The 27,282-nt window shown below is 45.2% G+C and overlaps 1 protein-coding gene across 3 annotated transcripts; it reads right to left on the reverse strand.

The window, feature by feature from the left end:
• Positions 1–1,899: 1,899 nt before the first annotated feature.
• Positions 1,900–26,193, reverse strand: RBM5 (RNA binding motif protein 5). 3 transcript variants are annotated; one of them, XM_073352609.1, is made up of 25 exons: positions 26,085–26,193; positions 25,758–25,821; positions 24,018–24,198; positions 22,118–22,285; positions 19,214–19,283; positions 18,662–18,735; positions 16,093–16,176; positions 13,976–14,036; positions 13,736–13,801; positions 13,126–13,286; positions 12,296–12,393; positions 9,647–9,734; positions 9,310–9,387; positions 9,136–9,208; positions 8,361–8,446; positions 7,908–7,986; positions 7,568–7,659; positions 6,846–7,007; positions 6,056–6,202; positions 5,906–5,977; positions 5,107–5,286; positions 4,817–4,891; positions 3,600–3,697; positions 3,387–3,516; positions 1,900–2,485 (listed from the first exon to the last, which is right to left on the reverse strand). In XM_073352609.1, exons 2-25 carry the CDS (start codon positions 25,772–25,774, stop codon positions 2,360–2,362), a joined length of 2,466 nt encoding a protein of 821 aa, XP_073208710.1. In that variant the 5' UTR covers positions 25,775–25,821; positions 26,085–26,193; the 3' UTR covers positions 1,900–2,359. The 3 variants fall into 3 exon arrangements, with proteins under 3 accessions (XP_073208710.1, XP_073208711.1, XP_073208712.1); XM_073352610.2 differs by having other exon boundaries at positions 26,093–26,186; XM_073352611.1 differs by lacking the exons at positions 7,568–7,659; positions 9,647–9,734.
• Positions 26,194–27,282: the final 1,089 nt, after the last annotated feature.

A 27,282-nucleotide genomic window follows, 5' to 3' on the forward strand; every position in this document is an offset into this window, starting at 1 on the left:
CCCAGGATCGAGTCTCCCACATTGTAAGGAGGGCCTGCATTCTTTGGTTCTAGATAGCATGCATTTACATTTAGCCATATTAAAATGCCATTTATGGAGCAATGCAGATCATTCTGTATCAGTGACTGGATGCAGTTACACTGGTGTAAGTGGCTGAGACCTGTATAGATTAATCCTGGATGGGCAACTCACCTCCGTGGACGCAGGGAGACCCTGGCATTTCCTTCCCATCCTGACCCTTCCTTCCAGCCCACAGCCTGGAGCATTTTGTTGCCAATATTGTTATGGTCGATGCCATCTTTACGGGGGCGTGCATGAGTCCATAGGGGAATAAGCTACAAAGGAATAAAGCTCCTTTTGCCTAGCATGGTTGCATCCATACTAGGGCTTGGGTTGCTTTAACTACATGGAGTGGGGGGAGGGGGGAGAAATAATACTCCTAACTATCATGGAGACCAAGCCTCAGGAGAGGAACAGGGAGAACATGCGCTGTGACTGTTCAACAGAACCCAGCCCCCAGGAGGGGGCCTGTAGCGAAGGAGCAGAGACGCAATGCAAGGGGTACTCTGGGCTCTTTTCAAGCTCTGTAACAATTCTGCAAGGACACAAACGCACAGGTAGGCGCACGCGCACACGCACACAGCCGCAGCGCTGGACAGATTTCCCTGGTGGCTCCACTGGCTGACTTGAAAGCTGCGTGAAAATTCTTTTCAGCAAGTGGTGCTAGGAAAGGTCAAAGGGGAGGAGGGGTGTCATTTCCCAGGCAGGTGGGGGACATGGAAAGGATGCAGCCACTTCTTTAGGACCAAAAAAAGACATCCTCATAATACTCCAATGGTTGTGGAATCCCTACTCCTGTCCCCTCCTCCCCCTTGAGAGCCCCCCAATTTATTACAAACATTTGAGAAAGTTTGCTACAGTTCTGAAAGCAGGGCAGAGGAGCAGTAGAAGCTGCAAAGATCGCAGTACGAGAAACAATAGACATATACATGTGTCATCTTCAATCAGTTAGGGAATGGGGCAAGCCTCAAGCTCTGCCCACAAGACAAGCTCCACCCACCCAGATCAGTAGGAGATTCCACTTACAGCACATTCTGTGCCTTCAGAATACACCCACCCCCTCCTTTGTTGCCAGCACTCAAATAGTTAATGACACTGACAGCCAACATTAGGTTTCAGAGTCAATACAAAGTAGAGACAAGCTGGGGAAGGTCAAGCTTTCAGAGCTATCATTCCAGGCTATCTGCAGACCCAGGTACATACATGGTGCTGCATTAGTAGTTTTTCTTCACAACCAGACTTAATTCCAGAGCATAAGTTGCCAACTCTGCCACTCACCCCCCCAAACAGAGCCCTGGGGCTGTGACAGATCTGGGAAGAAGAGAGGCAAAGTCACGGCTGTAGCCCTTTTTAAAGACTGGATTCACTGGCAGGGGGGCTGGAACCTTTGTCCATTGGCTGATGGAAGATAAGCTGGAGCAGTAACATCGGGTGTGGTATGATGGGGCTTGACAAAGAGCAGGGAAAGCCGCTTGGTGTCCACAGTGGGCTGGAGAGCATCTCCTCCGAAGCCACTAGAACTTCTGGAAACCCATGGGCTCCTTAAATGCAAAGCCCAGCCCAAGCAGCCTGAAGGCATGGAAGGGGCCTGCCCCAAGTGGGGTGTGGCTAATTCACCCTTCCTATGTCAGGAGCCACCCATTCCAGAGTGCAGCATGCTAGAGGCCCAGAAACCTGCACCCACCCTCTGCAGCTTCCTAAGTAGTAGCTGCATCAAGCTCTACAGCTGGATGGTGAGAATCCAGCATAGGCTACAAAGGATGATTTGAGCCCATGAGGGTGAACAGAGTCAGTTTTGAGTGTTTTTCTTGTGGAAAGAAGCCAAACTGGCAACTAGAATCAAAATCTTCAAAAAGTCTATACAAAGGTATATCATACAAAATATACAGGAAAGTTGTGCCAAAAAAAACCAAGACAATACAACAAAGGAGAGCACAGACAGTGTCAAACCACAGCTAACACATCCCTCACCTGCTCCAGAGACCTGGAGTGACATTGACACTACGCACTCTGAACTCAAAGTACATTATATTACACTATGTACAAGAATGTATAAAGATGCAGCATCCCCTGTGGCCTGGCCACAAGCTCCCCAGCATGAAGGTATAGCAATTCAGACAGTCCCTCATAGAAGCTACATGGTGGAAGGGAAGACAGTCCAAGGGAATGAAATGGTTAATCCTAACCCATACTCAGAATACAGCACTGCCACCAAGGTCCCAAGGTTTAACAGTCAGTTCCAGGTAACAGACAAGTCAAGTGCTTTGGTAGCTCGTAAGCCTCGAGGGTGTGGAACTCATCATTCCATCTCAGTGAAGCGAGCAAACATGGCTTTCCGCACTGCATCCTTGTACGAGTCGGCTGTGGAGACTCCGTAAGAACTCCCCTTAGCTCCCAAGCCAGCTCCTCGCATGCGCACTTGAGCCTGGAAGGAAACAGGCACTTTAGGATTGGGTGCACAGTATCCTGCACACCACACCCACTATAGAAATCCCTATGCTCGCTACCTAAGGGAATCTACTACAGTGGGAAGTACAATACTTATCAGGTTAGGAGAGAGGGGAGATGAGAGATTTGTTGCATTCTTTTAACAGCTATTTAAGTCCCTCTAGTAGATTTATTACTAGGTGGCCTGTCTCTGGGAAGGACCCCCAAGTCCACAGATACAGCAAGAGCTACATGCTTAGCTTTCACCTGTACACAGCTGACCTGCTGCCAGGATACACGCTGTAACAGGATGAGGGAATGTGCCTGACACATTAGCCAAGCTGCTATTCAAAACAGAAAACATGGCAGACGCAGCCCCGCTAATAGAATCAGAACAGATGTTAGAACCATGTGCATAGAAGTGACCCACCTTGGAGCAGTACAATGGGATAAGCACCTCTAGCCTTGCCCACTTCCATGTCATCTTAAAGTCAGAGAAAACTAGATTCTGAATTACAGTAAATTTGGTGAAGTGCAAACTGTTCTAGCCCTTAACTTAACCCATGACCCCAACACTGACTGCTGCACTACATACATGCACAAGTTTACCTTCCTGTTAGACAGCTTTTCAAAACTACATGTATGTCATCCTGTGCACACAGCTGCGGGACAGTTTCAGGAGCCCTAATCCCACAATGGTGCAGATCCTTGCTGACTGGGGAGGGGTGTCACAGCTGGGGGTTCATGCCAGTTCAGACCTTAGTTGCAGCATATTCTGCTCCAACTGTCAGGAAAGTACTTCTTCAGGGCATCTAATTGCTCGGGACAGCCTCCACTGTAATTAGCAAAGCCAACAGATCATACAGCCAGTACCTTCTCTCCTCCTACACCATGCTTACCTCAATGGGAGCTGTGATACCCTGGCATTTCCTTCCGAGCCCCGAACCTTCCCTCCAGCCCATGGCCTGAAGCATTTTGTTGCCAATATTACTATGGTCAATGCCATCTTTAGTGGGTTGCTCATAATTCCTACACAAGAGAATAAACCATTAGATTAAGGAAAGCTTGTTATGTACTCTAGAAAGGCACTACGGTGCCTGGCAAATACATACACTGTGCCAGCATCAAACACCTTCTTGCGCTTCGGCTCAGGGGGTTCCGGGATACCATATTTCTCTCGCCGTTCAGCAGCTCTGTCTCTGTATTTCATCTGCAATGAGATATATTCTGTAGGACTGAGTGCAAATGGCTGTAAGTGGGATGCCAACTCCACCAGACACCCAAAGTCAAAGAATTCCCTCTTGGCACTTTGATACAGCAAGAGCTAGGTGCTCAGAATACTACAAGTTACTGTTGGTTTGCACAGCTGCAGGTGCACCAAGTTCTGGGTTAATTGTTTAAGCCACCCTCATCTTTCATGGTCTATAATACCAAGTACAAGCATTAGAGATGCTGCTTTTGGAGCAGGCTGAACATTAACAGGAAACACTTTTTCTCTGCACATAAATACCCAGTCTATTCAACTGGGCAGTTTTGCCAACTGAACGGAAGATAGTTGGGAAGATTCACAGAAAGCCACAAATAGGAATCTATCATTCTGAAAAGCTTTTAGCAGTAAATAGAGGATAGGAGCCGTGTGTTTGACGACTTTGCATTAGCACAGAGGTTCTCTCATACACTCCACCTGTGACACCCACACCAGCTCAAATTTTGCATCATGACCAAAATGCAGTTTATAGTCACTCCACTAAAACTGAGGGTTGGTTTGGTTGAAGGGCTTCCTTTTCTCCCCTCCCTAGTGCTTGCACTATGCCCTGGACTTGACACTTAATCATGGTGAGGAGCAGGACAAGCAGGATCAAGGAAACTGGCTCCTCAAGATGTCAGAGCTGTGCATCCCTGGAGCATAACATGATGTGGCACAGGGAGTAATTACACTGGGGTGCGACTAGCAGGGCAATGAGGACACAGCTACTCCCCTCCCGAGTCCTGGCAAAATAAACAGAGCTCTGCAGTTGCTAAGATCCCCCACTTCCCAGCCCACCTTAGGGTCACTACCTCCAGCGTGGGAGCCCATATATAAAAATACTGCTGTATAGCAAAGAGTGAAAAAGCCACCCTCCCTTCCCTGATAAACAGAACTTATGAGCACCTGAATATTCAGGTCTTATTCACTGGGAAAGCCCCCCAAGCTTGTCACAAGGCAGATGTTTAGGATAATCTAGCTCCTGGTTATCCCCAGCTGGTGACATGGAACTGGAAAGAAACATCCCATCCATCACAAATGCATGTTCATCTCTGGATCCTGTCTTGCCACATGGCCACTGACCTCTCTCTCACGCAGCTCCAGTGCTTCAAGTTCCTGCTCCGACAGCCTAGATCGCCTGTAGATATCCATGTTTTGCTGTGTCAAAGGAAGTACATCACATTAGGAGGATGCTCAAGGAGGCCACATGGCTGCTGTTTTAGAACAGTAACACCTTGGTGGTATACCTGACAAACAGATGTTGGTGGTTTCTGGAAAGCAAAGCTTTCTAGTACAAGCAGTGCCACAGTACCTTAACTCCATTGTAAAACACTGCAACCTCAGAGATGGGAGCTGCTCCCACAAACAGTTACCTTGTGCAGGTCAGAGAGCTGCTGGTGTCGGACCAAGGCATCTTTGTTTGGAAACTGCCTCCTACACAGCAGACAGGCCAGCTTCTTCCAGTCAGTCAGCTTCTCTTCCTCATTCTCGATTCTTTCCAGCAGGTCCTCCTCATTATCGCTATCTCCACTGTAGGCAGCCACCAGGCCACGCTGGAAGGCAGGCAGGGCCACCATTAGCAAAGGGAACATTGTACAGGAAGGCAACTGCAGCAGGTGGCAAGATCCTCAGTTTAAAGAGTGGGTATCACAGAAATGGGCACAACTGAAGGAAGTGCATCTCCTCACCAGCAAACTTCCTGACAAGAGTAGGGCAACAACATCATGCAAGATCTCATGCCCTCCCCAATGGGCACAACTCTTCAAGGTAGTTTCACAGCTTAACATCAGGGACACCACATCTAGAGTCCAGCAAATCCACGGACATCCATTTTATATCCGCAGATGTGGAATCTGCGGACCATGTTTGTGGACTGGATGCGGATACAAATTTTATATCCGCACAGGGCTCTAACCATATCCTAGAAGTGGGAATGCAGCAGCCCTGGAAGAACTAATTATTCCTTCCAGCTGGTCTGCTACAACACTAACTAAAAAACTGTTTGCAGGGCCAGGACCCTTACCTGAGCCTATCCCTTTGCACAAAGGACCCCAGGACTTCAAAGCAGAACAGTATCAGCTGACACTCAGATAAAAGCTGGATGCCATGTTCCCACCAGCATTATCCAAAGCTGCAGCAATATGGGAATGAGCTGAATGTGTGTACACTTACTTTGAGTGGATTCTCCTCCTCTCCATTCTTTACCACCTCTGGCATGACCTGCTGTCTCTCAGACAATGTGCCCTAGGAAAGAGAAAGACATGAGCTCTGGGCTCTGCACAGCTTGCCCTGCTCTGTAACCACGCTCCTCCACATGACTACCTTTTTCTCGAAAAGAGCAAAGCCAGCATCTGCTGCTGCCGATTCCCTCCTTTCTTCCTCCCTGGAGCAGAGTGGCTGGAAGCTATTCTTAAAATTCTCTTTCTGTTTGTTTAAGCTCTTTGCCCAGCGCTCCATGTCTTTAGCAATCTGAAACACAGACAACAGGGACTGAGTCAGACAACTCACTTTGCACGATGCCTCCTGGGACTTTGGATCTAGTCATTCCAACATCTCTACCCCCTGTAGGAGGTGACACACACACTTTGACCCTATGATCTTTTAGGATCTTAATAAAGCCCTGTTATAGGATCATATCATCATCCAACTTTTACAGTGCTTTTCTTTGAAAAGGAATTTTCACTGTCTACAGTATGCCAGAATTGAAATTTACCCATTGCCACTTGAAAGTCTTTGAGGAATCTAGTAACCAGCTTTGACTCAAGCTACAGGAAAGCAAAATCTAGTAACCAGCTTTGACTCAAGCTATAGTGAAAGCAACAGTTTACAATTACCTCCTTAGCCCAGACACCAGCCCCTGTAGGCTGCTAGTCAAAGACTGTGGGGTGCTCCTGTTGTGTTAGAACCCCTTGGTTTTCACAAAACTTTCCAACTCCTCCCCAGTTCTCTACTATGCCTACTCTGAGGTGCAGCTACCCATCCAAATGGCTCAACCCAGATGTCCCCTGCTTCAAAAAGAACCCTGAGTTTAAGAGGTTACATGTGACCATTCAGTTCCAGAAAAGCTCACAGATTTCCCATCCCAGCTGTGATCTGATTTTCTTCTCCTCACCTGCTGAGCGGTTTTACTCTTGGGTTTCTCTTTCTTCTCCTTCCCTTCTTTGCTGGAAGGTGCACTAGTTTGCTGGTATGTTATACCCTCTGCAGCAGGCATGTAGGTCTCTTTCTCGCCATCCCAGTAAAGGTACTGCTGGGTTAGGGCATTGTAGTAATACTGAGGGAGAAGTGAAAAATCAGACAGTTATCCATCTGAGATGAGCTAAGTGTACAAGGGACAACTGCTACTCCCCAACCAAGAGGAATGTTAGATTCAGATTGTTAGATTTGAGTCAGAGTTTTTCACAGTATCCCAAATCTCCACAAAGTGGTCAACCAGATATCAGCCTGTTAAATCCCCTGCTTGCAACCACATGCATTCTAACCAGGTAGCATTACAGGAAGAACTTTCTCCTCTACTTCACAATTTCTTTTGGGACACCCCACTAAAGCCCAGAGCTAGACAAGTTTAACTAGATTCTGCAGAGCTAGAAGTCACACCAATAGGATCTATAGTTAGAGGCCTATACTCATATGGGTTGTTCAGGGGAAAAAAAAGCAATGTGAAAAACTGCTACACTGTCGGGAACAGACAGCAGCCCTGAATCACTGTTGAGGGAGTGTGCAGCATTCACTATTTTACCCCCCTCCCAGGAATGTCAGTTTCACTCACAGTTGATGAGGCATGAAACTAACAGACCTCAAAAATTATGATGGATGGGAAGAACTTGCGTTTACCTGGGAGTTAGGATCATAATAGAGCCCTGTTATGGGATCATAATAATATCCTGAAGACTCATCGTATTGGTAGGTAGAGGTGTCAGGGACAGCTGTAAAAATCAAGAATTGAAACAGGTACCTTTTCGTTTCAGTTAAGACAACCGTGATTATAGCAACTACAAGGATAGAAAAGGCTATAAAGCACTGCCATCTCATCAACACACGTTGCATTACCCCCAGGGATGGCTTCACTGCCAACAACATGGGAAGGAAACACTAAAGCAAGGGAATATATTTATCTACTACCACACAATCACAGATGTGCTTCTGCCAACAAGTATGACTCAGCATTGCTTACCACATTTGGTGCCAGGGACCACACCAGTTGGAGAAGCTGACTGTGCCTGGGTGCTGGTGCTTGGCTGTGCTGTTTCAGTCTGGAAAGAATAGAAACCTCATTCAGGATGTCCTTGCAGGGTCCATGGAAATCAAGACCAGCAAAGCCAGCCACTAGCAACATATTAGTATGCACACCAGCTGTTCTTAACCCACGTGCTCTATATATTCTCTCTCTCTCAAAGAGAGGAATCAAAGCCAGTGTAGAAAGAATGGCAGATAGCTGCTCTTTTGTAACTAAAAGTTCCCGATAGACTAATTTCAGTCTACAGAGAGATTAAAGTTTAGGAAGAAATGATTCCCCAGTTTTGCTACATGCTCAGTTGCAAAGCAGCACAGGAATGCCCCATGATCAATTCCAACCCTGCCTGCACAGAAAGTCAGTTGCAAGAGCTCTACAAAGTTCTATATTTACCGGAGAGTCAGGAGAGTTGGGCTGTTGATTATATAGCTGAGGACTCTGGGATACAACAGCTGCTGTAGTGGTAGTAACTGGAGCACCTGCCAATGTATAGTTTGTCAGTGAACTTATTTCCTGGAACTCTTGGGACAGCACCTCATGCCAGAGCTAGAGTAATTCCACTTACTGAAGCATGTATCAGCTCCCATTATCACCTCCAATAGTCCCCTTGGGCAAGAGCATTCAGAGAATTGTCAGAGATAATGGGCATATAATTCAATCTACACTGACGGAGAAATACTTTCTTTACAGAAAGAGATATAAACAGACTCTCTGGGAATGGAACAGTTAATACAGCATGGTCAATACATGCAGGATCTTTCTTAGCATGAATGTTACGCATTTACTATGCCAGAAGGCAGCCACCTTGCCTACATGCAACAGTAATTCCTGGTAAACAACAGCTGCTAGCATCAAAGATTAGGCTGGAGCAGCTCAGGTGTGGTTTTGAGACAAATGCATATCTGAGTTCTATAGGGGAGTCCATAGCTGCCCTCCATTTTAAATGAGTTGCAACCAGAAGAGACTAGAGGTCCCTACATGCTCCATCTTGAGCAGACCTTGGCCACCCTGGTTTACTGGAGATCAGAGACTCCTTTATTCCAAATGGCAGAATCAGCTAGAACTGCTGACACTAAATGGGATTCACTTGATTCTGCAGATATTAATACTGCTACACAACTCACATAACCCAAAAAAGAGCTACTCGGAAATGTAAAGAAGATATTACCTGATATAATAGCTGCTTCTGTGTCCAACGCTCCAGCCTGACTCTGGTAGTACTGCTGGTAGTCCTGCGAGTACTGTGAAGGGAAGCAAATGACAAAGTAAGCATCCAGTTAAACAGACTTTTGCCTCAGACAACGAGTAAACACGGTTAACAACATCAATCAACATTACCCACCTGCGCATACTGGGTATAACCATCTTGCCCTGGCTGGAGATAGCTGTAGTCAATGGTGCCTCCTTCTCCGCTATGAGGCTGCAAATTCCAGCAGAGAGTTTTCATCAGAGACAAGTCAGTTCCTTTATTTCACTGTTTCTAAAACGTGCTAATACTGTATCCAAGCCAACAAGCTCACTAACTGTAGTGACCATTTCCTTCCTTAGTACTCTGCTCTGTATCTCCATTTAGCCAAGTCAGGAATGTTAAACTGTCATTAGCGGGACTAAGAATTCTCTAGTTTCATTTTAGCAAAAGTAACATGCTAGTGTATGGAAGCCTCCCCACCAAATCCTACCTGGGTAGATGACCACTGAGCTGCAGCGATGGCTGTGCTTGCCACAGAGAAGGCACTGACCCGGTTACCATCTGGGAGAAGCAAATCTCTGAAACCAGGAAGATCAAGTCACAAGAATGAGCAAGCGATGCTTTCTCTCGGTCAGCCTCCGTGCAGGAAATCTCCCTGTATTCTATTGTTCCAAGGGGATTCACTGACCACGATACATGTGGATCTCTAAAGATACCTACAAACACCCTCTCAGATGTCCCAGCTGGCTAAAGTGCAGCCTGGCAAGTTTGGGGGAACAGGGGAGTTACTTTGAGGATCACAACTGCAATCCAGAAATACTGAACAGAAATTATTTTGAGGAAATAATTCTGCATCTCTTAAAAAAATCAGTAGCAGTGGCAATGACAGGCTTGAAATGCAGAGGAATAAGCAGCCGGAGTTGATGATCGTATTTTCGCTTCATGTGATATGATGGACAAACAACAGCAGACACTGGTTGAGTGAGCAGAGCCATTTCCCCAAACAGAATGTTGTACTAACAGCAAAGGCCATGATGACACCTGCAAGTCTTAGGCCTGGTCTACAAAACAGGGGAGGTGTACACACTACAAAGCTACTTTTGGCAGCAAAAGTCTGCTGTTTTGCAGACAAAATAGAACCACTTCAACGAGAGGCATAAAGCTCTTTGCGGCAAAGTAAAAGCGACAAAGCATCGATGTAGAGACTGCTGTTTGTTTCTGACATAACTGGCTTCCACCAGTATCCCACAATGCCTGCCGTGACTGCTCTGCTCACTGTTTTGATCTCTGCTGCCCTGCAGGCATGCACCCCTCCACTTTCAAAGCTCCAGAAGTATCTGACAGCTGAGCATGCTGCTCTGGAAACTAACCATTAACCTGGAATGCTCCTGTTCTGCCCTGCATTAGAAAGTGGAGAGGGACATTCCTCAGCAGGGAGAGCTGACAGAGCTGCTCAGGATGCCGTTCCCTGCAGCTGAGGAGGCTGTGGGAGAATTTGGAGGAAACTACAAAACCATGACGAGATAACTGGCTCTGTGGATGAGGGGAAAGCAGTGGACGTGGTATTCCTTGACTTTAGCAAAGCTTTTGACACGGTCTCCCACAGTATTTTTGCTAGCAAGTTAAAGAAGTATGGGCTGGATGAATGGACTATAAGGTGGAAAGAAAGCTGGCTAGATTGTCGGGATCAACGGGTAGTGATCAATGGCTCCATGTCTAGTTGGCAACCGGTATCAAGTGGAGTGCCCCAAGGGTCGGTCCTGGGGCCGGTTTTGTTCAATAGCTTCATTAATGATCTGGAGAATGGCGTGGATTGCACCCTCGCCAAGTTTGCAGAAGACATTGAACTTGGAGGAGAGGTAGATACACTGGAGGGTAGGGATAGGATACAGAGGGACCTAGACAAATTAGAGGACTGGACCAAAAGAAATCTGATGAGGTTCAACAAGGACAAGTGCACAGTCCTGCACTTAGGATGGAAGAATCCCATGCACCGCTACAGACTAGGGACCGACTGGCTAGGCAGCAGTTCTGCAGAAAAGGACCTAAGGGTTACAGTGGATAACAACCTGGATATGAGTTAACAGCATGCCCTTGTTGCCAAGAAGGCCAACGGCATTTTGGGATGTATAACTAGGAGCACTGCCAGCAGATCGAGGGACGTGACCGTTCCCCTCTATTCGACATTGGTGAGGCCTCATCTGGAATACTGTGTCCAGTTTTGGGCCCCACACTACAAAAGGATGTAAAAAATTGGAAAGCGTCCAGCGGAGGGCAACAAAAATGATTACAGGACTGGAACACATGACTTATGAGGAGAGGCTGAGGGAACTGGGATTGTTTAGTTTGTGGAACTAATGAGGGGGGATTTGATCGCTGCTTTCAGCTACCTGAAAGGGTGTTCCAAAGACTGTTCTCAGTGGTAGTAGATGACAGAACAAGGAGTAAAGGTCTCAAGTTGCAGTTGGGGAGTTTTAGGTTGGTTATTAGGAAAAACTTTTTCACTAGGAGGGTGGTGAAGCACTGGAATGCTTTACCTAGGCAAATGGTGGAATCTCCTTCGACGTTTTTAAGGTTAGGCTTGAGAAAGTTCTGGCTGGGATGATTTAGTTGGGGATTGGTCCTGCTTTGAGCAGGTGGTTGGACTAGATGACCTCCTGACGTCCCTTCCAATCCTAATATTCTATGATAGGCAGGCAGACAAAGACAGCTGCTTCAGGAGAGATAGGTGTGCCTGCCGAGCACAGCCAGGGGCTGACATGGGGGGCACTGGGGGTTGTGAGAAGTCGGTCAGCCTGCTGTCTCTCCCGTCCCCTTCCCCTCAACCCTTCAGTTGAAAAAGTGGCAGACAATATACTAGTATGCCCCTGGAACAATGGAATTAAGAAACCTGTATCATGTGATGCTGTACCTGCACCATGAGGCACTGCAACCCCTTCCCAAAGCACCCTGCTCTCTGTGTCGATGCAAGAGCTGTTAGTGTGGATGCACTTTGCTGACACAAGGAGCTAGTGTGGACATGCAACAGCGTTTTTAATTAACAAGCTTTAATTAAAGCGGCATAACTTTTGCTGACAAAACTTTGTAGTGTAGACAAGGCCCTAACAGAGTTAGGAAAAGTTAAGTGCTTATAACTCACTTTCTGGCACTCTTTGCAAAATCAACACCAATTGTTTTGCCATCAATTTTCAATGGTGGCTGAAGACTTTGTAAAATCTGCAACAACTGAGATGCATCCTAAAAAGAGAAAATACCTGTCAGCACAGTACAAGCTACCAACTGAAAAAGCAAGGTATTATTGAAGATTCAGTAGTGTTCATCCCAATTAAGTATCAAAAGTGCCAAACTCTAAGGAAAAGATGGATAAATTACATGCAATTGCACATACTATTTGCAAGTAGCTAAGAATACAAACATTTCCCCACTCCCTTCATACTACATAAGGGTAGATTTAGTGCTCTTGAGAGATGACTGCACTGATCAAAACCATGGTCCGTGGACAAGCTCTGAAAGACTCCCAGATGCAGCTTTGTCAATGTACCTTCTTCCTGATCTGCAAAACCCCTGGCTCTTCAATTCTCAATTGGTCAAAATGGTCTGTAATATGAGGTCCACAGGGAACTTATCTGAGACTAAACTACCTGTTTTTAGTAGACATGATCAGGATTCAAACCTAGTCTACAGAAACCAGAGCACAGATCCTACCCTCTAATACCAAAAAGCTTTCTTTTCTCCTGTATGTACATGTTTCATTTAAGGATCTCTAGGTGCTTTTTCACCACCATGAGGATAATGCAGAAATAGGCAAATGGTTAAGTGATACACTCACTGTTACAGTGAACCGGGCAAACCAGGAAATAGCAGCCAAGGTCCTAATTCCTCATTTCAGTCACTAGCCCACGTTGGCAATGCACTTCTCACAAGGCTTCCTTCATATTTTTAAATCAAAGTGCATTATTAAAATCTCACCATTGCAGAAGACAGCTGCACAAATGCAAAACCCCTATTCTGCTGGGTCTGCTTGTCTTTGATAAGGCGAATGTTATTGACTGCCAGCGAAGCATATGGAGTCAGTGCAGTCATGATGGAATCTACCACTGTGTGGGGAGCTATGTTTCGTAAAATGATAGCTGAGGAAGAAAGAGGCAAAGAGTTACAACAGTTATAGTCATAATTACTCCTCACAATACTTTTAGTTATTATGAAACCAACAGCTGTTGGAAGGTCCCTCAGCATTAGACCTTAAATAGCAAAAAGAAATGACTATTTTTAAAGAAAATTTACGAGAAATCTCTCTTATCTAGGAAGAGAAGGGGGGTAACTTTTTTCCAAAGTTTTATGCTACATGCAAATAAAACCTGCCTACACACATTATTAAATTTCTGCTATAAGTCATACCTAATGAACATGCGTCATGGAGCACACTACGCTGAACAACCTGCATTGAAAAGGGAACAGGAAGTGGGTCCCAAATACATAGTACAACACAGACACTAGCGAGGATTTTTAGCACTGCTGTATCTCCTGCTAGATCATACTAACACATGAAGTCAAAGAAAAAGCACAAACACTAACTTACTATCGCAGTAGTAATCCACAGACTGAACAGCCTCTGCTGATCCAGGTGGTACCTCCTGTTCTGAATCTTCACGGGAAAGAGGAATAAATTGCTGTTAGTCATACAGCATGGACCTCTCACTCATAGTTAAAACAGACTCTTAATGAGCCAGCCTAGGACCTGTGATCCCATTTAGTTTCCAACTGTGACAGGAAATATTCCACGTAACAAAACGTGCTCAAAAAGCTGAAAGTGACTTACCAAATTTATCTGCTCCACAGCGGAAGCATTTTAACCGTCTCCTGAAGTTGTAAAGGCAGCACTAGGGGACAAAACAATGGTACTGAGATTTTACAGAGTTCATACCCTATCTGGCATGCTATGAAATGTCCATATGATGTACTGTATATCTTCATTATGATGCTATAGTCAAAGAGACTGAACATGCCAGATTAGATTTAAGATGCATCACAGCTGCTACGCCACAAAGTATTAGAACAGCAGTTGTTAACAGGTGATTCTACCTTAAATTAAATTACTCAGGTATTTGATAGCCTCCAGTCTATGATCCCAGACATGTAAAATATCCATGTACTACTATTACAGGCTCATGACTGCCACGCTAAGCCATCCCTCTCTGGTAGGCCACAATGTGCTACTATTGCTTACTTCCTGATTAACTAGACATGGTTTGATTTGCCATGGAGTTTTGGCAGCTTGGTCTTGGGCAGTCCAGTCTCCACTGCAGATTACAGCATGCACAGGTAAATGAGAGGCAGCAAGCACTGGCTGGTACAACCCAGGTCTCCATATGGTTAACTCATATAACTGCCAGAGACAGCTGAGAATAACTTTTCTGTAAGATTTCAGAGTAACAGCCGTGTTAGTCTGTATTCGCAAAAAGGAAAGGAGTACTTGTGGCACCTTAGAGACTAACCAATTTATTTGAGCATAAACTTTCGTGAGCTAAAGTGAGCTGTAGCTCACGAAAGCTTATGCTCAAATAAATTGGTTAGTCTCTAAGGTGCCACAAGTACTCCTTTTCTTTTCTGTAAGAGACAAGAAACAAGCTAGAGTGATGTAAAGCTTGCATGGAATCAACCCATCTCAACACTGCTGCGGGTAGACAACAGACAAAGTATTTTAAGTTTCAAAGATTGGTCCACTGAGCTCCACAGAGTGATCGGAATGGTTCTTTGGGGGCACAAACATGTTGCAACAGAAAGATCTGAAAGTTTAGTTTCTCCATTAAAAGCTGGCATTTGAGCCTAGCCTAGCCTGCTCAAGGCAGGCATCTTGCTGCGAAGCAGCATCAGAGTAGCTCCCATATGGGTAGGGTCAATGAAATCTGGCCTGCAGATTACCATTTTAAGACTTGTTATTTACACAAGCGTCACAGAAAGTTACATCAGCATTGAGAGAGACTGGAAACAGATTTACTATAACTGCTGCTTAGACAGATCGGCTATCACCACCAACACATCAAATTTAGTTTAGTGACCTATGTCTTAAATACATCATTTAAACTGTATGCTATTTGCTGTGCAACTTGGAACAAAAGATAAATATGAATGGAAGCTTTCTTTAGTGCCATGAAATGCCATGCTGCCAAACGTGTGACCCAGGAGGCTGCTCAGCTACAACATCCTGCCTGCGGGCCAGAGATCTAGTCATGCTCATACCCCCTTTAGATAGCGTTTTATTAAAATGGGGGTACAAGGCTGGGAAGCAATATGGACAGAGCAATCCAGTTTTTGTTCTTGCTGGGTCATTTCCACTTTGGGCTCAGCAAAGAACATGAGAATATTTACTACTGAATAGTAATTCAGTACTGGGTTAGGGCGGTCATATCCTACATTAGCACTCAACCTCTACTATAGTAGAGGAAATATGGAATTCAGCTGACGAATTCTTAAATCTGATGTCAGATGAGAGTCCCATTAGCTCATCTCAATCCTATGCCAAGATACTCAACCGAAAATCCTCGATCAAGATTGGATGCCTTTCTGAAAGATACACTCCAGTTCAGCCACAGGTTACTAGACTCAATGCTAGAACTGCTGAGTGAAATTCCATGGCCTGTGTATGAAGGTCACTTTATAGTAGTCCCTTCTGGCCATAATCTGTGAATTGCTGTCCATGTCACTCCAGGTCTCTCTTGACTGAGCACCTCCCTTTCATTTGATCTATGTTTCGTTTTATTTGGCCCCAGAGATGACACATTTTAATCTTATTTTGTTCCTTAGTATCATCTGATCTCACATGAATTGGCAACATCTGCAAGGTTAACATACCTCTTTGCCCATATCATTAACAGTGGTAAACAGAACGGAACCCCAATGTTGATTAGAACTCTTTGCAGAAACCATACATCTTACCTTGTTACAAAGCCAGTCTTCAAATTTAGGCCTCGGGTTGCTGTAGTGCATTGCAATCTGCTTCCCTTGAATCACCAGTTTTTTCTGCAAGAAAAGCAGGTTTAAGTTATCCCTGTATCGAGGCACACGTGTCCATTTTCCCATGGCAGAGCACACTTCGGAGGAATCAGTGCTCCTGAATTAAATGGACAACATATGGGGAGGATGTGGAGGACCAACCACCGCCACCTACGCTCTGCCCATCCAATCCTGCAGAGAGGAGGACGTGGGCAGTAAGAGAATGGGATGTGGAATAAAGGTAAACGGAATCAGGGAGTGTTGACCAAGCTGTCAAATACTAAACGCTGACATGGAACAAGGAAGTGTCTCGAAGGAGACAGAGTCCTAAACCTGCTGCATTCAGTATCGCCAGATTTTAGGAGTTTCTTGCACCCAAGTATTTCTACTTCTGGTATACCACTGAGCAGCTTTTTAACCGTGTCCTTACTGCTTCACTTCTTACCCTACTCCAAACACCTACAGCTTTAAATGATAGCATTTTGAATCTTTTTTCCCCCTCAAGTGCTTTCTTCAGGATGTGTCCCTTGGAAATACAGTAATTTTCCCAAAGAGACCCTGCTTAGACTTCTTAGAAGTTGGATTATAAATGCCATCAACTGAAACATAGCTCAAAATGGATGCCTTTGACTAATGCACCAGTTCATGTGAAAGCCTGTGTAAGAGGTTTGTGTTCTTCATTCAGACAGCCAGGAACTCTCTTCAAAATGAGTAACTAGACTGCGAGTAAAGTTCTCCAAGGCGTAAGAAGAGATCATACTGCTTTCATCAGTGTCCTCTCAGTCAAGAGTGTGACATTACAAAGGGGCTGGGAGTTTTAATCTATTTCAGCAGCCAAGGTTCTGAGCTTCAATCATTTCTGAACCCTATGTATACAGAGTGCCCTTTCAAAGTATGGCCATTTACAGGCTTACAACTTAACAGTTAATTCAGCTGCCTCTTTAAGTGTGGCCCCAGGGACATGTGTTGAGGTAGCATGGGCCAAACCCCAGACATTTTATTCAATTTCTTTTTTTTCAAATGAGGGTTAAGCTTTATTATACAGGCACTAAAGAAACATCAGGACCAGTCCTTTTGATAACAGGATCTGACAGATCTAGGGTGTAGCACATGAACAGGGCTCTCAAGTTCTGTACTGCTAGACAGGAGAAAGCTAATCTTGTCCTGTGAGCAGAAGGGAGGATTGGAGGGCCCAGTACTCGCTGGATATGCACACATATGAAACAAAGATGCTCGCATTTTTACAATACATCATCTTTTCGTCTAACAGTCAGCAGCAGGGCCACTGGGGAGTCTCAACTACTTTTTTCCCTACTGCTAGGGTGGCTCTGGTTCTTTCGGAGTGAATTTGGATTGTATCCATCTCAATAAATAATACATTAACACAGCTTTGTATACATTAAAACTGGGGTGATTTAAAAATTTTTTTTTTTGCTAAAGTTAATTTCTTGCCACCAGTAGTTCTGGTGCATATGCTGCAAGCAATAGACATTATGTCAGGAAAATATGACTTGAACATTTTGTTGCTGTGGGGCTATGATATGAAATGCATGACACTCTACTCTAGGAGGCTACATGTTGTGACTTCTGATTACTGACACAAGAAGTCTCAAAATCCAACATGAATTTAATTTTCTTAAGTGTTAAAAATAAAGGACTATAATATTACGTGTGCCTCCCTTTTAACTTTAATGGTTTTCTAACCACACAAACAGAGCTCTCATTATATTTTGACTCAATGTGAGGAGAGCAATTTGATGAATTTTGCTGCAAGGACTGATAACCAATATTAAAATGCAGCAGAACTAAACATTCCCATTCATGTGCAGTGTAACAGGAAAAGTTAATTGTAAAATGGAATGAACTTTTAAAAGACTTATCTATTTTGGTTTTCAGCTCCTATTATTATCAGAAAAGAGGCCAGAAATACACAATATCACTTTGAGAGAACTGAGCTTCTAGAGGCCTTTAGCAGGTCCCATGATTTGAACGGACTCCAATAAAGAGTTCCCCCACTAGAGAGGGAGCTAGGGTCTGTCAGTTTACAATCAAATGTCAGTGCCTTCAGGGCTAGTACCAGTGATGCAGATATTCAACGTTACTACTGCACTCCTTTTAAAAGGTCTGGTACTTTGTATGGCAACAGTGATATGGGAAATGTCAGGTGGGAATAAAGAAGGATGTTTCAGAAGACTGGTCTAGGTAAGAGTTTTAAGAGCCAATTAGAACTGTACTATATAATTAAAACACCAGCACACAATTAAAGCAGTGGTTTATGCCTATTTGTTTAACCAGGGGTGGTTCAGCATAGCCAATTATTTTTCTCCTCATACTATCCTTGTTCCACTGTTACTAATTTTAATATATACAAAGCCTTTATTCTTTTAAGTCACTGTTTTGGAACAAACCACTCCTTCCACCTTTTGTTTATTCCTTTTCTTTTCTTTTTTTTTTTAAACTGTACAGACTTGTTCCATTTTCAGGAATATCTAGACTTGGTGAGTGAAGCAACCTGATTGGCTTCCATCCAGCTGGTAGCATCTTGAAAGTGATAAAACTCCACGAAGGCGAAACCACGGCTTACACCTAGAGACAGCATTCAGATATAGACGGGATACTTGTGTTAGTCAGTTCCTTTAAAACAGGTGAATCTCTCTCCAACTGCTTCATTACGTCATGATAAAGCAGCTTTACAAATGCGACGTCAACTGCTGGGATCTGCTTATTTTGCCATGGCAAGGAACCAAGCTGCCTTAACTGGCTACATTTTGCTTGATTTGAATCCATGTTTAAAGGTAACCATGCAACAGACTACATAACTGTCAAATGGGTTTATGCTAGTGTTACTTACCGATACCTTTTAACAAAAATCCCTGAAGACAGAGGTCTTTTACAGTGTTCTTCAGCTATCTAAAACCTATCAAAAGGCCACATTCCTTAGCCATGGCAAACCTTTTATTTTGGTTTTGTGTGCTTGCAGATTTGGGGTAATTCTGGATGTTCTTGTGTGTCTGGGGGTGAGGGGAGAGGAAAATGGCACCAACAGTCAGATTAGAGCACTCACCTGTCTTTCTCTTCATCAGCCTCACGTCTGCAGGCTGAGGGCCTTCGAAGGACTCAATAAGCTCTCGAATCTGTATGGAGTTTAGTCATCAGACAGTTAAAGTTTCAAATCTTGACAAATATCCTTTTTCTCACTGTGAACTGATTTGCAGCCTTCCACCCCAAATATTTACTCTGAATGAGAATCATTGTGCAAAATCACACTTGTGATTTTACTTTAGACTGAACTGAGAGAAAAGTACCACCTCTGTGTAGGAACTAATTTAAGAAAAGTAATACTTACTACACCCAACCAATTCTCCCCTTATTTGTATTTAAGTATTGTCTAGGAGATCCAGTCATGGACCAGGACTCCATGGTGCCAGATGCTGTATGAACAAGACGACTGTCTCTGCCCCCAGGAATCTGCAATCCAAGATATAATCTACAATACTCTTGTCTGCAAAATAGCTAGACCTGTCTCCCTTCCTCTCAAACTCAGAAGACTGAAGGGTATTTATATAAATACTGATCTTGGCTTGCAGCCACCTTCTCTTTTTGACCTACTCTCTTCACATTCTCTCAAGGGGAAGAAAGGGATTTGTGCAGAATACTAACATCAAAGAACAAGGCTAACAGGTTAATAAGGCACCACTTCCTCAACTGTACTGAACCTGCTTAAAGCTCCAGAGATGCCCAACGAGAAAGATGAAAAAACCATCAGATTAGTAAGAAGTTCCCCAGAAGGGTGAAGAAAAAGGTTACTATTGGCAGAAACGTTAGAAAACGTATTAAAAGCAGATGAAAGAAATCCCAACGTGGCTCAAAAGAAAGATATGTAACAGCTCAAGAACAGCCCTTACAGTACAGTGAAACCCAAAGGCAGATTTGATCAACAAAGCACAAAGACAGTACATGGCCATCCTGTAGCTTTGCGAGTCAAACTGACCCATGGTTGACTATTGTTGACAGTGGTGTCCTTTGGAGCTGACTTTTACATACATCAACATGCCAAAGAAAAATTAAACAAATAAAGATAGCCATTGCAACTGTCTTCCCTAACCACAAGGGAAGGGCTGCAAATTTGTATAGCAGCAGTTGTTGCATTTTGGAAAGTGCAAACTCAAAACAAAATATGACTAACTGGTACATAAATTAAAAGCCCTACTTACACATTAAAGATTTGTTCAAATTAAATTCTGATTCTAAATGACTCAACATTTTTCAAAGAAACTACACTACAGTCACTTTAGCTGTTAGCAGGCATACAAATCAATATTTAAAAACTGTTCAATACAGCTCAGCTAAATCCATTTAAATGCCTCAGAACAAGTAGCAATTTCACACACCATTTATGCCCGATACTCAGGATTCGAATAAAATAAACATCAAACTTAAATAAAAGCATTTACTGAAATTTTATAAAATGAATTGTTTGTTTCATACAAAGCATATATATACTCACATCGAAACTAACCACTATAGCATCAGACTAGTCATGAAAATCAGAAAATAAACTGGACTGGCTAGTCACTACTTTCCTAGCTAAGTGAAATGCAAAAATTTAAATAGTAAAAGTGGCACACACACAAAAATCTTGGTTTTAATAATCCAGGGAGACATTACTAGAACAGACACTTCAGAATTACAGATGTAGTCTGGTTAAAAAATCAAATATGAACAGTTCTGCTTTTGTGGGTTTGGTATTATTTTAACAGGTATTAGGATTAGATTATTTTGGTTACCCGGCCAACCTGGCAGAAACAGAAGAGATAAAAGAACACTGATAACTCATCACCTCCAAAGACTATTGGAATTTGCATGAACACTGTAAAGGCTCGAGAGTTATCAAAAAAAAAAAAAAAAAAATCTAGCTACCAAGCCCCCTTGTACTCCCATCAGCATTATGGCAGCCATTTTACCACTCCAAGAGCTGTTCTGACAAGAAATCTCTGCACCAGCATAATCTAACAGGCTGAGAAGATAAGTAAATTGGTGTAAAACAGCCAACACATTATCTTCGGCCTCCATCAAAACAGGAAAATAAATCCATATTTTGTCCCTGGAAAAAATCTATGTCAGCTGCGTCTTCCCTAAATTTATGGAAAAGTAAATAAAGAAAAATAAGCAGAATTAGCCCTGTAAGTAGTTACTTAATAGCATCTTTTCCATGCCTTAGCCAGGGATGGCTAATAACCACATGCAAAAGACTTATTTTTAGATAGTTCTATTTTAAAGAGGCACACATGGCCTTAGCTGACCCTTTCCCTTATTTAATATACAACAGCTACAGTTTAAACCCCTTCAAAATCCAAGGTTAATAATGGAAATATTAATCAGCCCTTCAAGATAGGATTGTTATCTTTGCAACCTTCAGGAAAGAGGCAGTGATAAATTGTACCTTTAATATGGCATAAGTAAGGCTAAGTTTATGTCATAGATGTCACCTGACCTCCTTGACATTCTCTGCTTCATCCCCAGGGGCTGCTGGACTCTGGAGCTGGCAGCCAGCAGGGGCCCCCTGCAAGATTCCAGCGACAGGTGACAGACTCCTGAGGGGGGCCCTTCTCAGGGCTCCAGCAAAGGGTGACAGCCTTGCGCAGGGGGAAAGGGGGGCCCCCCTCAGGCGAGCTGCTGGAGGTGTCCCGTTTTCTCCTTGGGAAATACGGTTACCCTGCAGCTCCCAGCTGCCGTGGGTAGAGGCAGAACCCCACAGCTCCCAGTCACCAAGGCGGCAGGAAAAACAGTGGAGCCACAGCAGCAAGTGCCACAGACAGATCACAGCTTACGTGAATTTTTGTTTATTGCCCATGACTTTTATTAAAATTACCATGACAAAAATCTTAGCCTTAGACATAAGTAAACCAAACCAATTTGGATCTCTTGGTAGCCTAGGTAAGCAAAGCCATTTTCTCTGGATACTTACATCGTTTTCTGTAACAGTGATAGGAAGACCACGCAACATGATGGTCTTGCTTTCTTTCTCATCATTAATGTCATTCCTGTAGTCGTGCTCTCCATAGTCACCATCAGAATGGTACCCATCTTCTGATTTATCACTATTCCGTCTCTCACGCTCCCTCTCCCTGTCCCTCTGGTGAGTGAATATCCAGATTAGCAAACATGCACACTGCTAATGGAGAAAGCTTATCACCCAATACAGAAAAAGAAATCCTAAAAAAACTGGAACAAGCTCCAGCAGACCTGGAGCTTTAATTTGCAATCAGACGGTAATTCCAAAGAAATAGTAAGAGATGTATCTTAAGTAACTAGCGAAATTCCATTCCTGAGGAGAGTGGGTCTTACACGACTAATAAAAACTGTACTGGAAACCTTAGGGATGCTCTGAAGTGGTTGTTTAAAACCAGATTTGGTTTCTATCATCTCATAATGCCTTCTCCATAAAAGTGAACCTATCAGTTCTGCCAGGAAATGGCTCCACGTCTAGTTGGCAGCTGGTGTCAAGTGGAGTGCCCCAGGGGTCGGTCCTGGGGCCGGTTTTGTTCAATATCTTCAGAAATGATCTGGAGGATGGTGTGGATTGCACTCTCAGAAAATTTGCGGATGATGCTAAACTGAGAGGAGTGGTAGATACGCTGGAGGGCAGGGACAGGATACAGAGGGACCTAGACAAATTGGAGGATTGGGCCAAAAGAAATCTGATGAGGTTCAATAAGGATAAGTGCAGGGTCCTGCACTTAGGATGGAAGAACCCAATGCACAGCTACAGACTAGAGACCGAATGGCTAGGCAGCAGTTCTGCAGAAAAGGACCTAGGGGTGACAGTGGACCAGAAGCTGGATATGAGTCAGCAGTGTGCCCTTGTTGCCAAGAAGGCCAATGGCATTTTGGGATGTATAAGTAGGGGCATAGCGAGCGGATCGAGGGACGTGATCGTCCCCCTCTATTTGACACTGGTGAGGCCTCATCTGGAGTACTGTATCCAGTTTTGGGCCCCACACTACAAGGATGTGGATAAATTGGAAAGAGTCCAGCGAAGGGCAACAAAAATGATTAGGGGTCTGGAACACATGACTTCTGAGGAGAGGCTGAGGGAACTGGGATTGTTTAGTCTGCAGAAGAGAAGAATGAGGGGGGATTTGATAGCTGCTTTCAACTACCTGAGAAGTGGTTCCAGAGAGGATGCTTCTAGACTATTCTCAGTGGTGGAAGAGGACAGGACAAGGAGTAATGGTCTCAAGTTGCAGTGGGGGAGGTTTAGGTTGGATATTAGGAAAAAAATTTTCACTAGGAGGGTGGTGAAACACTGGAATGCGTTGCCTAGGGAGGTGGTGGAATCTCCTTCCTTAGAAGTTTTTAAGGTCAGGCTTGACAAAGCCCTGGCTGGGATGATTTAATTGCAGATTGGTCCTGCTTTTGAGGAGGGGGTTGGACTAGATGACCTCCTGAGGTCCCTTCCAACCCTGATATTCTATGAAATCAAGAATAAGAATGTTACTATATTTAGGGTTACAAGTTTTGAAGAAATTGGATGCTCATCAATAACTTTTCAGGCCAGTACATTTCATCACTAATAGTTTGCTAGATATGTTACTTATGATCCTCAATTTTTGCCTGTTTACAGGAAGGTAGAATTGTGTTGTTTTCTGTTGTCAGCTACCTTGGACTCTTAGCTAAACAGAAAATATCCAACTAAGACACTTAATCAAGTTAATTGTATATCTGATTAGTACTTGCAATGGCAAGACATTTCATTGATTACTACAGACAAGTGGCAAGATCTATACTATGCTAATGACTGTGTTATCAGAACACTATTAAAAAATTCACTCACAGTCTGAGTGAATGCAAATGTTTTCACTTACCTCAGGGCTGTCATAATCCCGGCTGTCATAGTCCCGGCTGTCGTCATATCTCTCGCTCCTGCGCTCCTCACTGGATCTCTTGTAATCAGAATCCCTTCGCCTGCTTCTAGAGTCCCGATCATCCCGATCCTCTCTATCTATGATAGAGCCGTACCTTCCACTCCGTTCAGTCCTACTCACACTGCAAAAGGGTAGTTTGTTCAGTTTGAGAATTCTCTCTCAGGGAAAAGCAGCAATTCAGGGAAATGCCATGGTTCAGTTTACTTTCAATACCATATCATCTGTGTCAGCTCAGGAAATTCTAGCATTATCAGTTCAAAATTAACCAAATAAGATACAACACTGCTAAAAATGAATCAACTACCACCCACTCCTCCATTTCGTAGCATCAGATTATTCAACAACACAATGGTCAAATTTGGATGAGAAGCTCTTGTACATATGGAGAGTACACTAGTGTACACATTATGTGGAAGTGCAGAAATGTGTAAATTGAAGAATGTGTGTAACAAAATATACAGATGAGAAATGCATTGACAGAGATAGGTTACTAGGCAACCTAACAGGTCTCTTCCAAACACCTCTGATAACAACCCTAATAACCTTTTGCTATTTTTCTAATAAACTCTTTTAGATAAACAATTTTGTATAGGTCACCAAGCCTCAATAAAACAGGTACAAAACATCACTCAGATGAGAGATCCGAAATCCAAAAATACATTCACGTTAAGGTTTTTAGTAGAAAAATATTTATCAGGTTAAAATGTGATAACTGGATATAAACCAGTCACATCAACTGGAGACTACTTTTCAAATACAAGAGTTGATACTATTTTTATTACTTCCTTCAGAGAGAAGAGCAAGTTCGCTGCCAGTGAGTGATTTCAATTATTTTGGTGGCACTGACTGCTTCTCCAGAGCTGTTTTCCTCCAACCCACATGTAAAAGGAATGTGGAGGGTCCACATCATCTGACATTTTAAGCAGTAGTGGCTAAACTATTATACTAAGTGGAAGGTGTTTTCTTTTTCCAATTCCTAATTAATCAAAGCTGCTACTAAGAGTATTCTCAAAAGGTCTTACTGATTTGAAAACTTAAGACACCCTAATGGTTCTTTAGGACTACTAGATCCAGTTATTGAGCTGTATTCACCACTAACCCTGCCCCATAATGTGCCCCTCTAGAACCCCACCGCACATAAAGATTACTATAGTCACACCCTCTCCAGCACCAGTAGCTAGCTTTTTTTTAAATGCCGCTAGAGACTTCCCTCCTAATAGCCCATATAGAAGAACCCAATGCCAAACTAGTACCAATTTAACACGTAGTTCTGTTAACAGGCTTCTCTCCTTTTGAGGGAGCAATCTTCTTTGCTTTAGATTCTAATAAAATTCTCACTGGCTTGTGACCTGCCCCTCTCGTGAATCCCGGGGTGCTGAGGAACACTGCCCTATAACAAGTGCATTTCCCTACGTATTGGCGTGAGAATAAGTCCTGCTTAAGCCCTAAAGAGAGCAGAAGGGTGGCCACAGGCTGCCCCATAAACTAGCGGATTTAGATCTCATTCAGCCATCGGTGCGCTCGCGGGGATGGGCCCGGCTCGGGGAGCTGCCAGCGGCCTGGGCGGCTGCTCGGCGGCGGACTCCCAGTGCCTGCCCTCCGCGGCCCTACGTTCAGGGCCGAGAGGGGGAGCTCATCGGGCACCACCGATCGCTCTCCCGCGAGGAGGGCGTTACCTACCGTTTATCGGAGCCCATGGTCCCACGGCCAGCTAGCCTCCCAGCCCGACACACGGACGATCAGCCTAACGGACAAAGAAGAAATAGCGTCAGACCGCGCGCACGGGAGCGCGCATGGAGGGCGCTCAGGAGCGGCGCGCGAGACTTACGGAACCCGGGAGCGCGCGGGACAAGGGCCGAGGGAGGTGCTATGGACCAGCGCGCGGGACTAGGGGCGGAGGAGCTCCGCAAACGCGCGGGTCAGGGCCAGCGCTGGCCGGGGAGGGGGGAGCCCCTACCAGGCAGTGAGGTGATGGGGGGCTCTCAAGGCCGGGCTACCCGCACTTACCGACTCACAAGCTCTACCGACCCTTCTCTGCCGCTCCGTAAAATGGCGCCCAGGAAGCTCACCGTCTCCTGCCCACAATGCACCGCGCCGGCCGCCTGGAAGCTTCCAGCAGCTACGCGGGCGCAATCCCCCTCAGCCGCACGGCATGCTGGGAACTGTAGTGCCGGCGGCTGGAAGCCTGGCCCCATCCCAGAGTTGCTGCTGGAGGCTCCCTGGGGAGACCCGTTCGCAACCGAGCCCAAAGAGGCGGCGGCCCTTAGCCTGTCCCCCAGGATCTCGCTCCCCCCTACCGAGCTCCCTGGGTCCCCTCCTGCCCCATACCACCAACCCCCACGGGGCTGGCCACTGGATGGCCACCAACAGGACATGAGGCGCCCCGGAAGGCTGGGGAGGCTAGTGGGGTCAGCGCACCCAGTGCTTGATTTGTGCCGGGGCCGAGCCCCGGGCTTGGCCGATCACAGCCGGGCACTTCTGGCTTGGCGCATCAGTTATGGATTTAAATATATTGCTTTAGCCCAGCCGCTCTTCCATTACACACAAAGCCTGGGCAAGGCCGGAGCTCGCGGGGTAAGGGCCACCCGCGACACTGGGTTGGGGCACTGCGAGAGCAACAGTCGAGGGGAGAGGCCAGGAAACTGCAGCCTGGTGTGAGCTTGCTCCTGGGGCGGTCTCTCAGTAACCCGCCGGGGTCAGGCACAGTTCGCGGAGCAGCAAAGCGGACAAGACCGCAGCTGTGTTAGCAACTCGCCTACCCTGGCATGCTTAGCCCTACCCAGAGCTCGCTGCCCGGTGGCAAGGGCCCAACAACGTGGCCCTTTGCTCCTCCTTGCGCTAGGGCCTGGCCCCAAGGCGGTGGCGAGCTATAGTGGGGCCTGAGGCCAAGGCACGGGGCTCTTCACCCTGGGAACCGCCTGCCATCGGCCGCGCCTATTGCCCGAGCTGCGCACAAGGGAGCTGGCAGCAGCCCCTGTGCCACGAAGGCAGAGGCGAGACTACAGGTCCCAGCCTGCAGTGCGGCGGGGCGGAGCATTGCATGCCGGGAACCTCCTGGTGTCTGTGTGCCGGCCAGCGCCAGTACTGCACTGCAGGGGGCAGGAAACGTACCACCAGAGCCACAGAAGGGACGTGTTGGGGAGAGGGGGAGAAATGCATCGGCCCTCAGGTGCGGGCGGGGGGCTGTGTGCCCCCTCCTTCCCCA

Source organism: Lepidochelys kempii, chromosome 7 (genome assembly GCF_965140285.1).
Source record: "Lepidochelys kempii isolate rLepKem1 chromosome 7, rLepKem1.hap1, whole genome shotgun sequence".
In the NCBI taxonomy this organism is placed as follows: Eukaryota; Metazoa; Chordata; order Testudines; family Cheloniidae; genus Lepidochelys; species Lepidochelys kempii.

Bases quoted from the DNA above. Each gene is read 5' to 3' on its own strand.
- RBM5 (XM_073352609.1), bottom strand. The intron at 12,394-13,125 runs GTGAGATTTTAA...TTCTCTTTTTAG, and splicing joins TGCAGCTGTCTTCTGCAATG to GATGCATCTCAGTTGTTGCA. The intron at 3,698-4,816 runs GTCAGTGGCCAT...ATCTCATTGCAG, and splicing joins TGGAGCTGCGTGAGAGAGAG to ATGAAATACAGAGACAGAGC.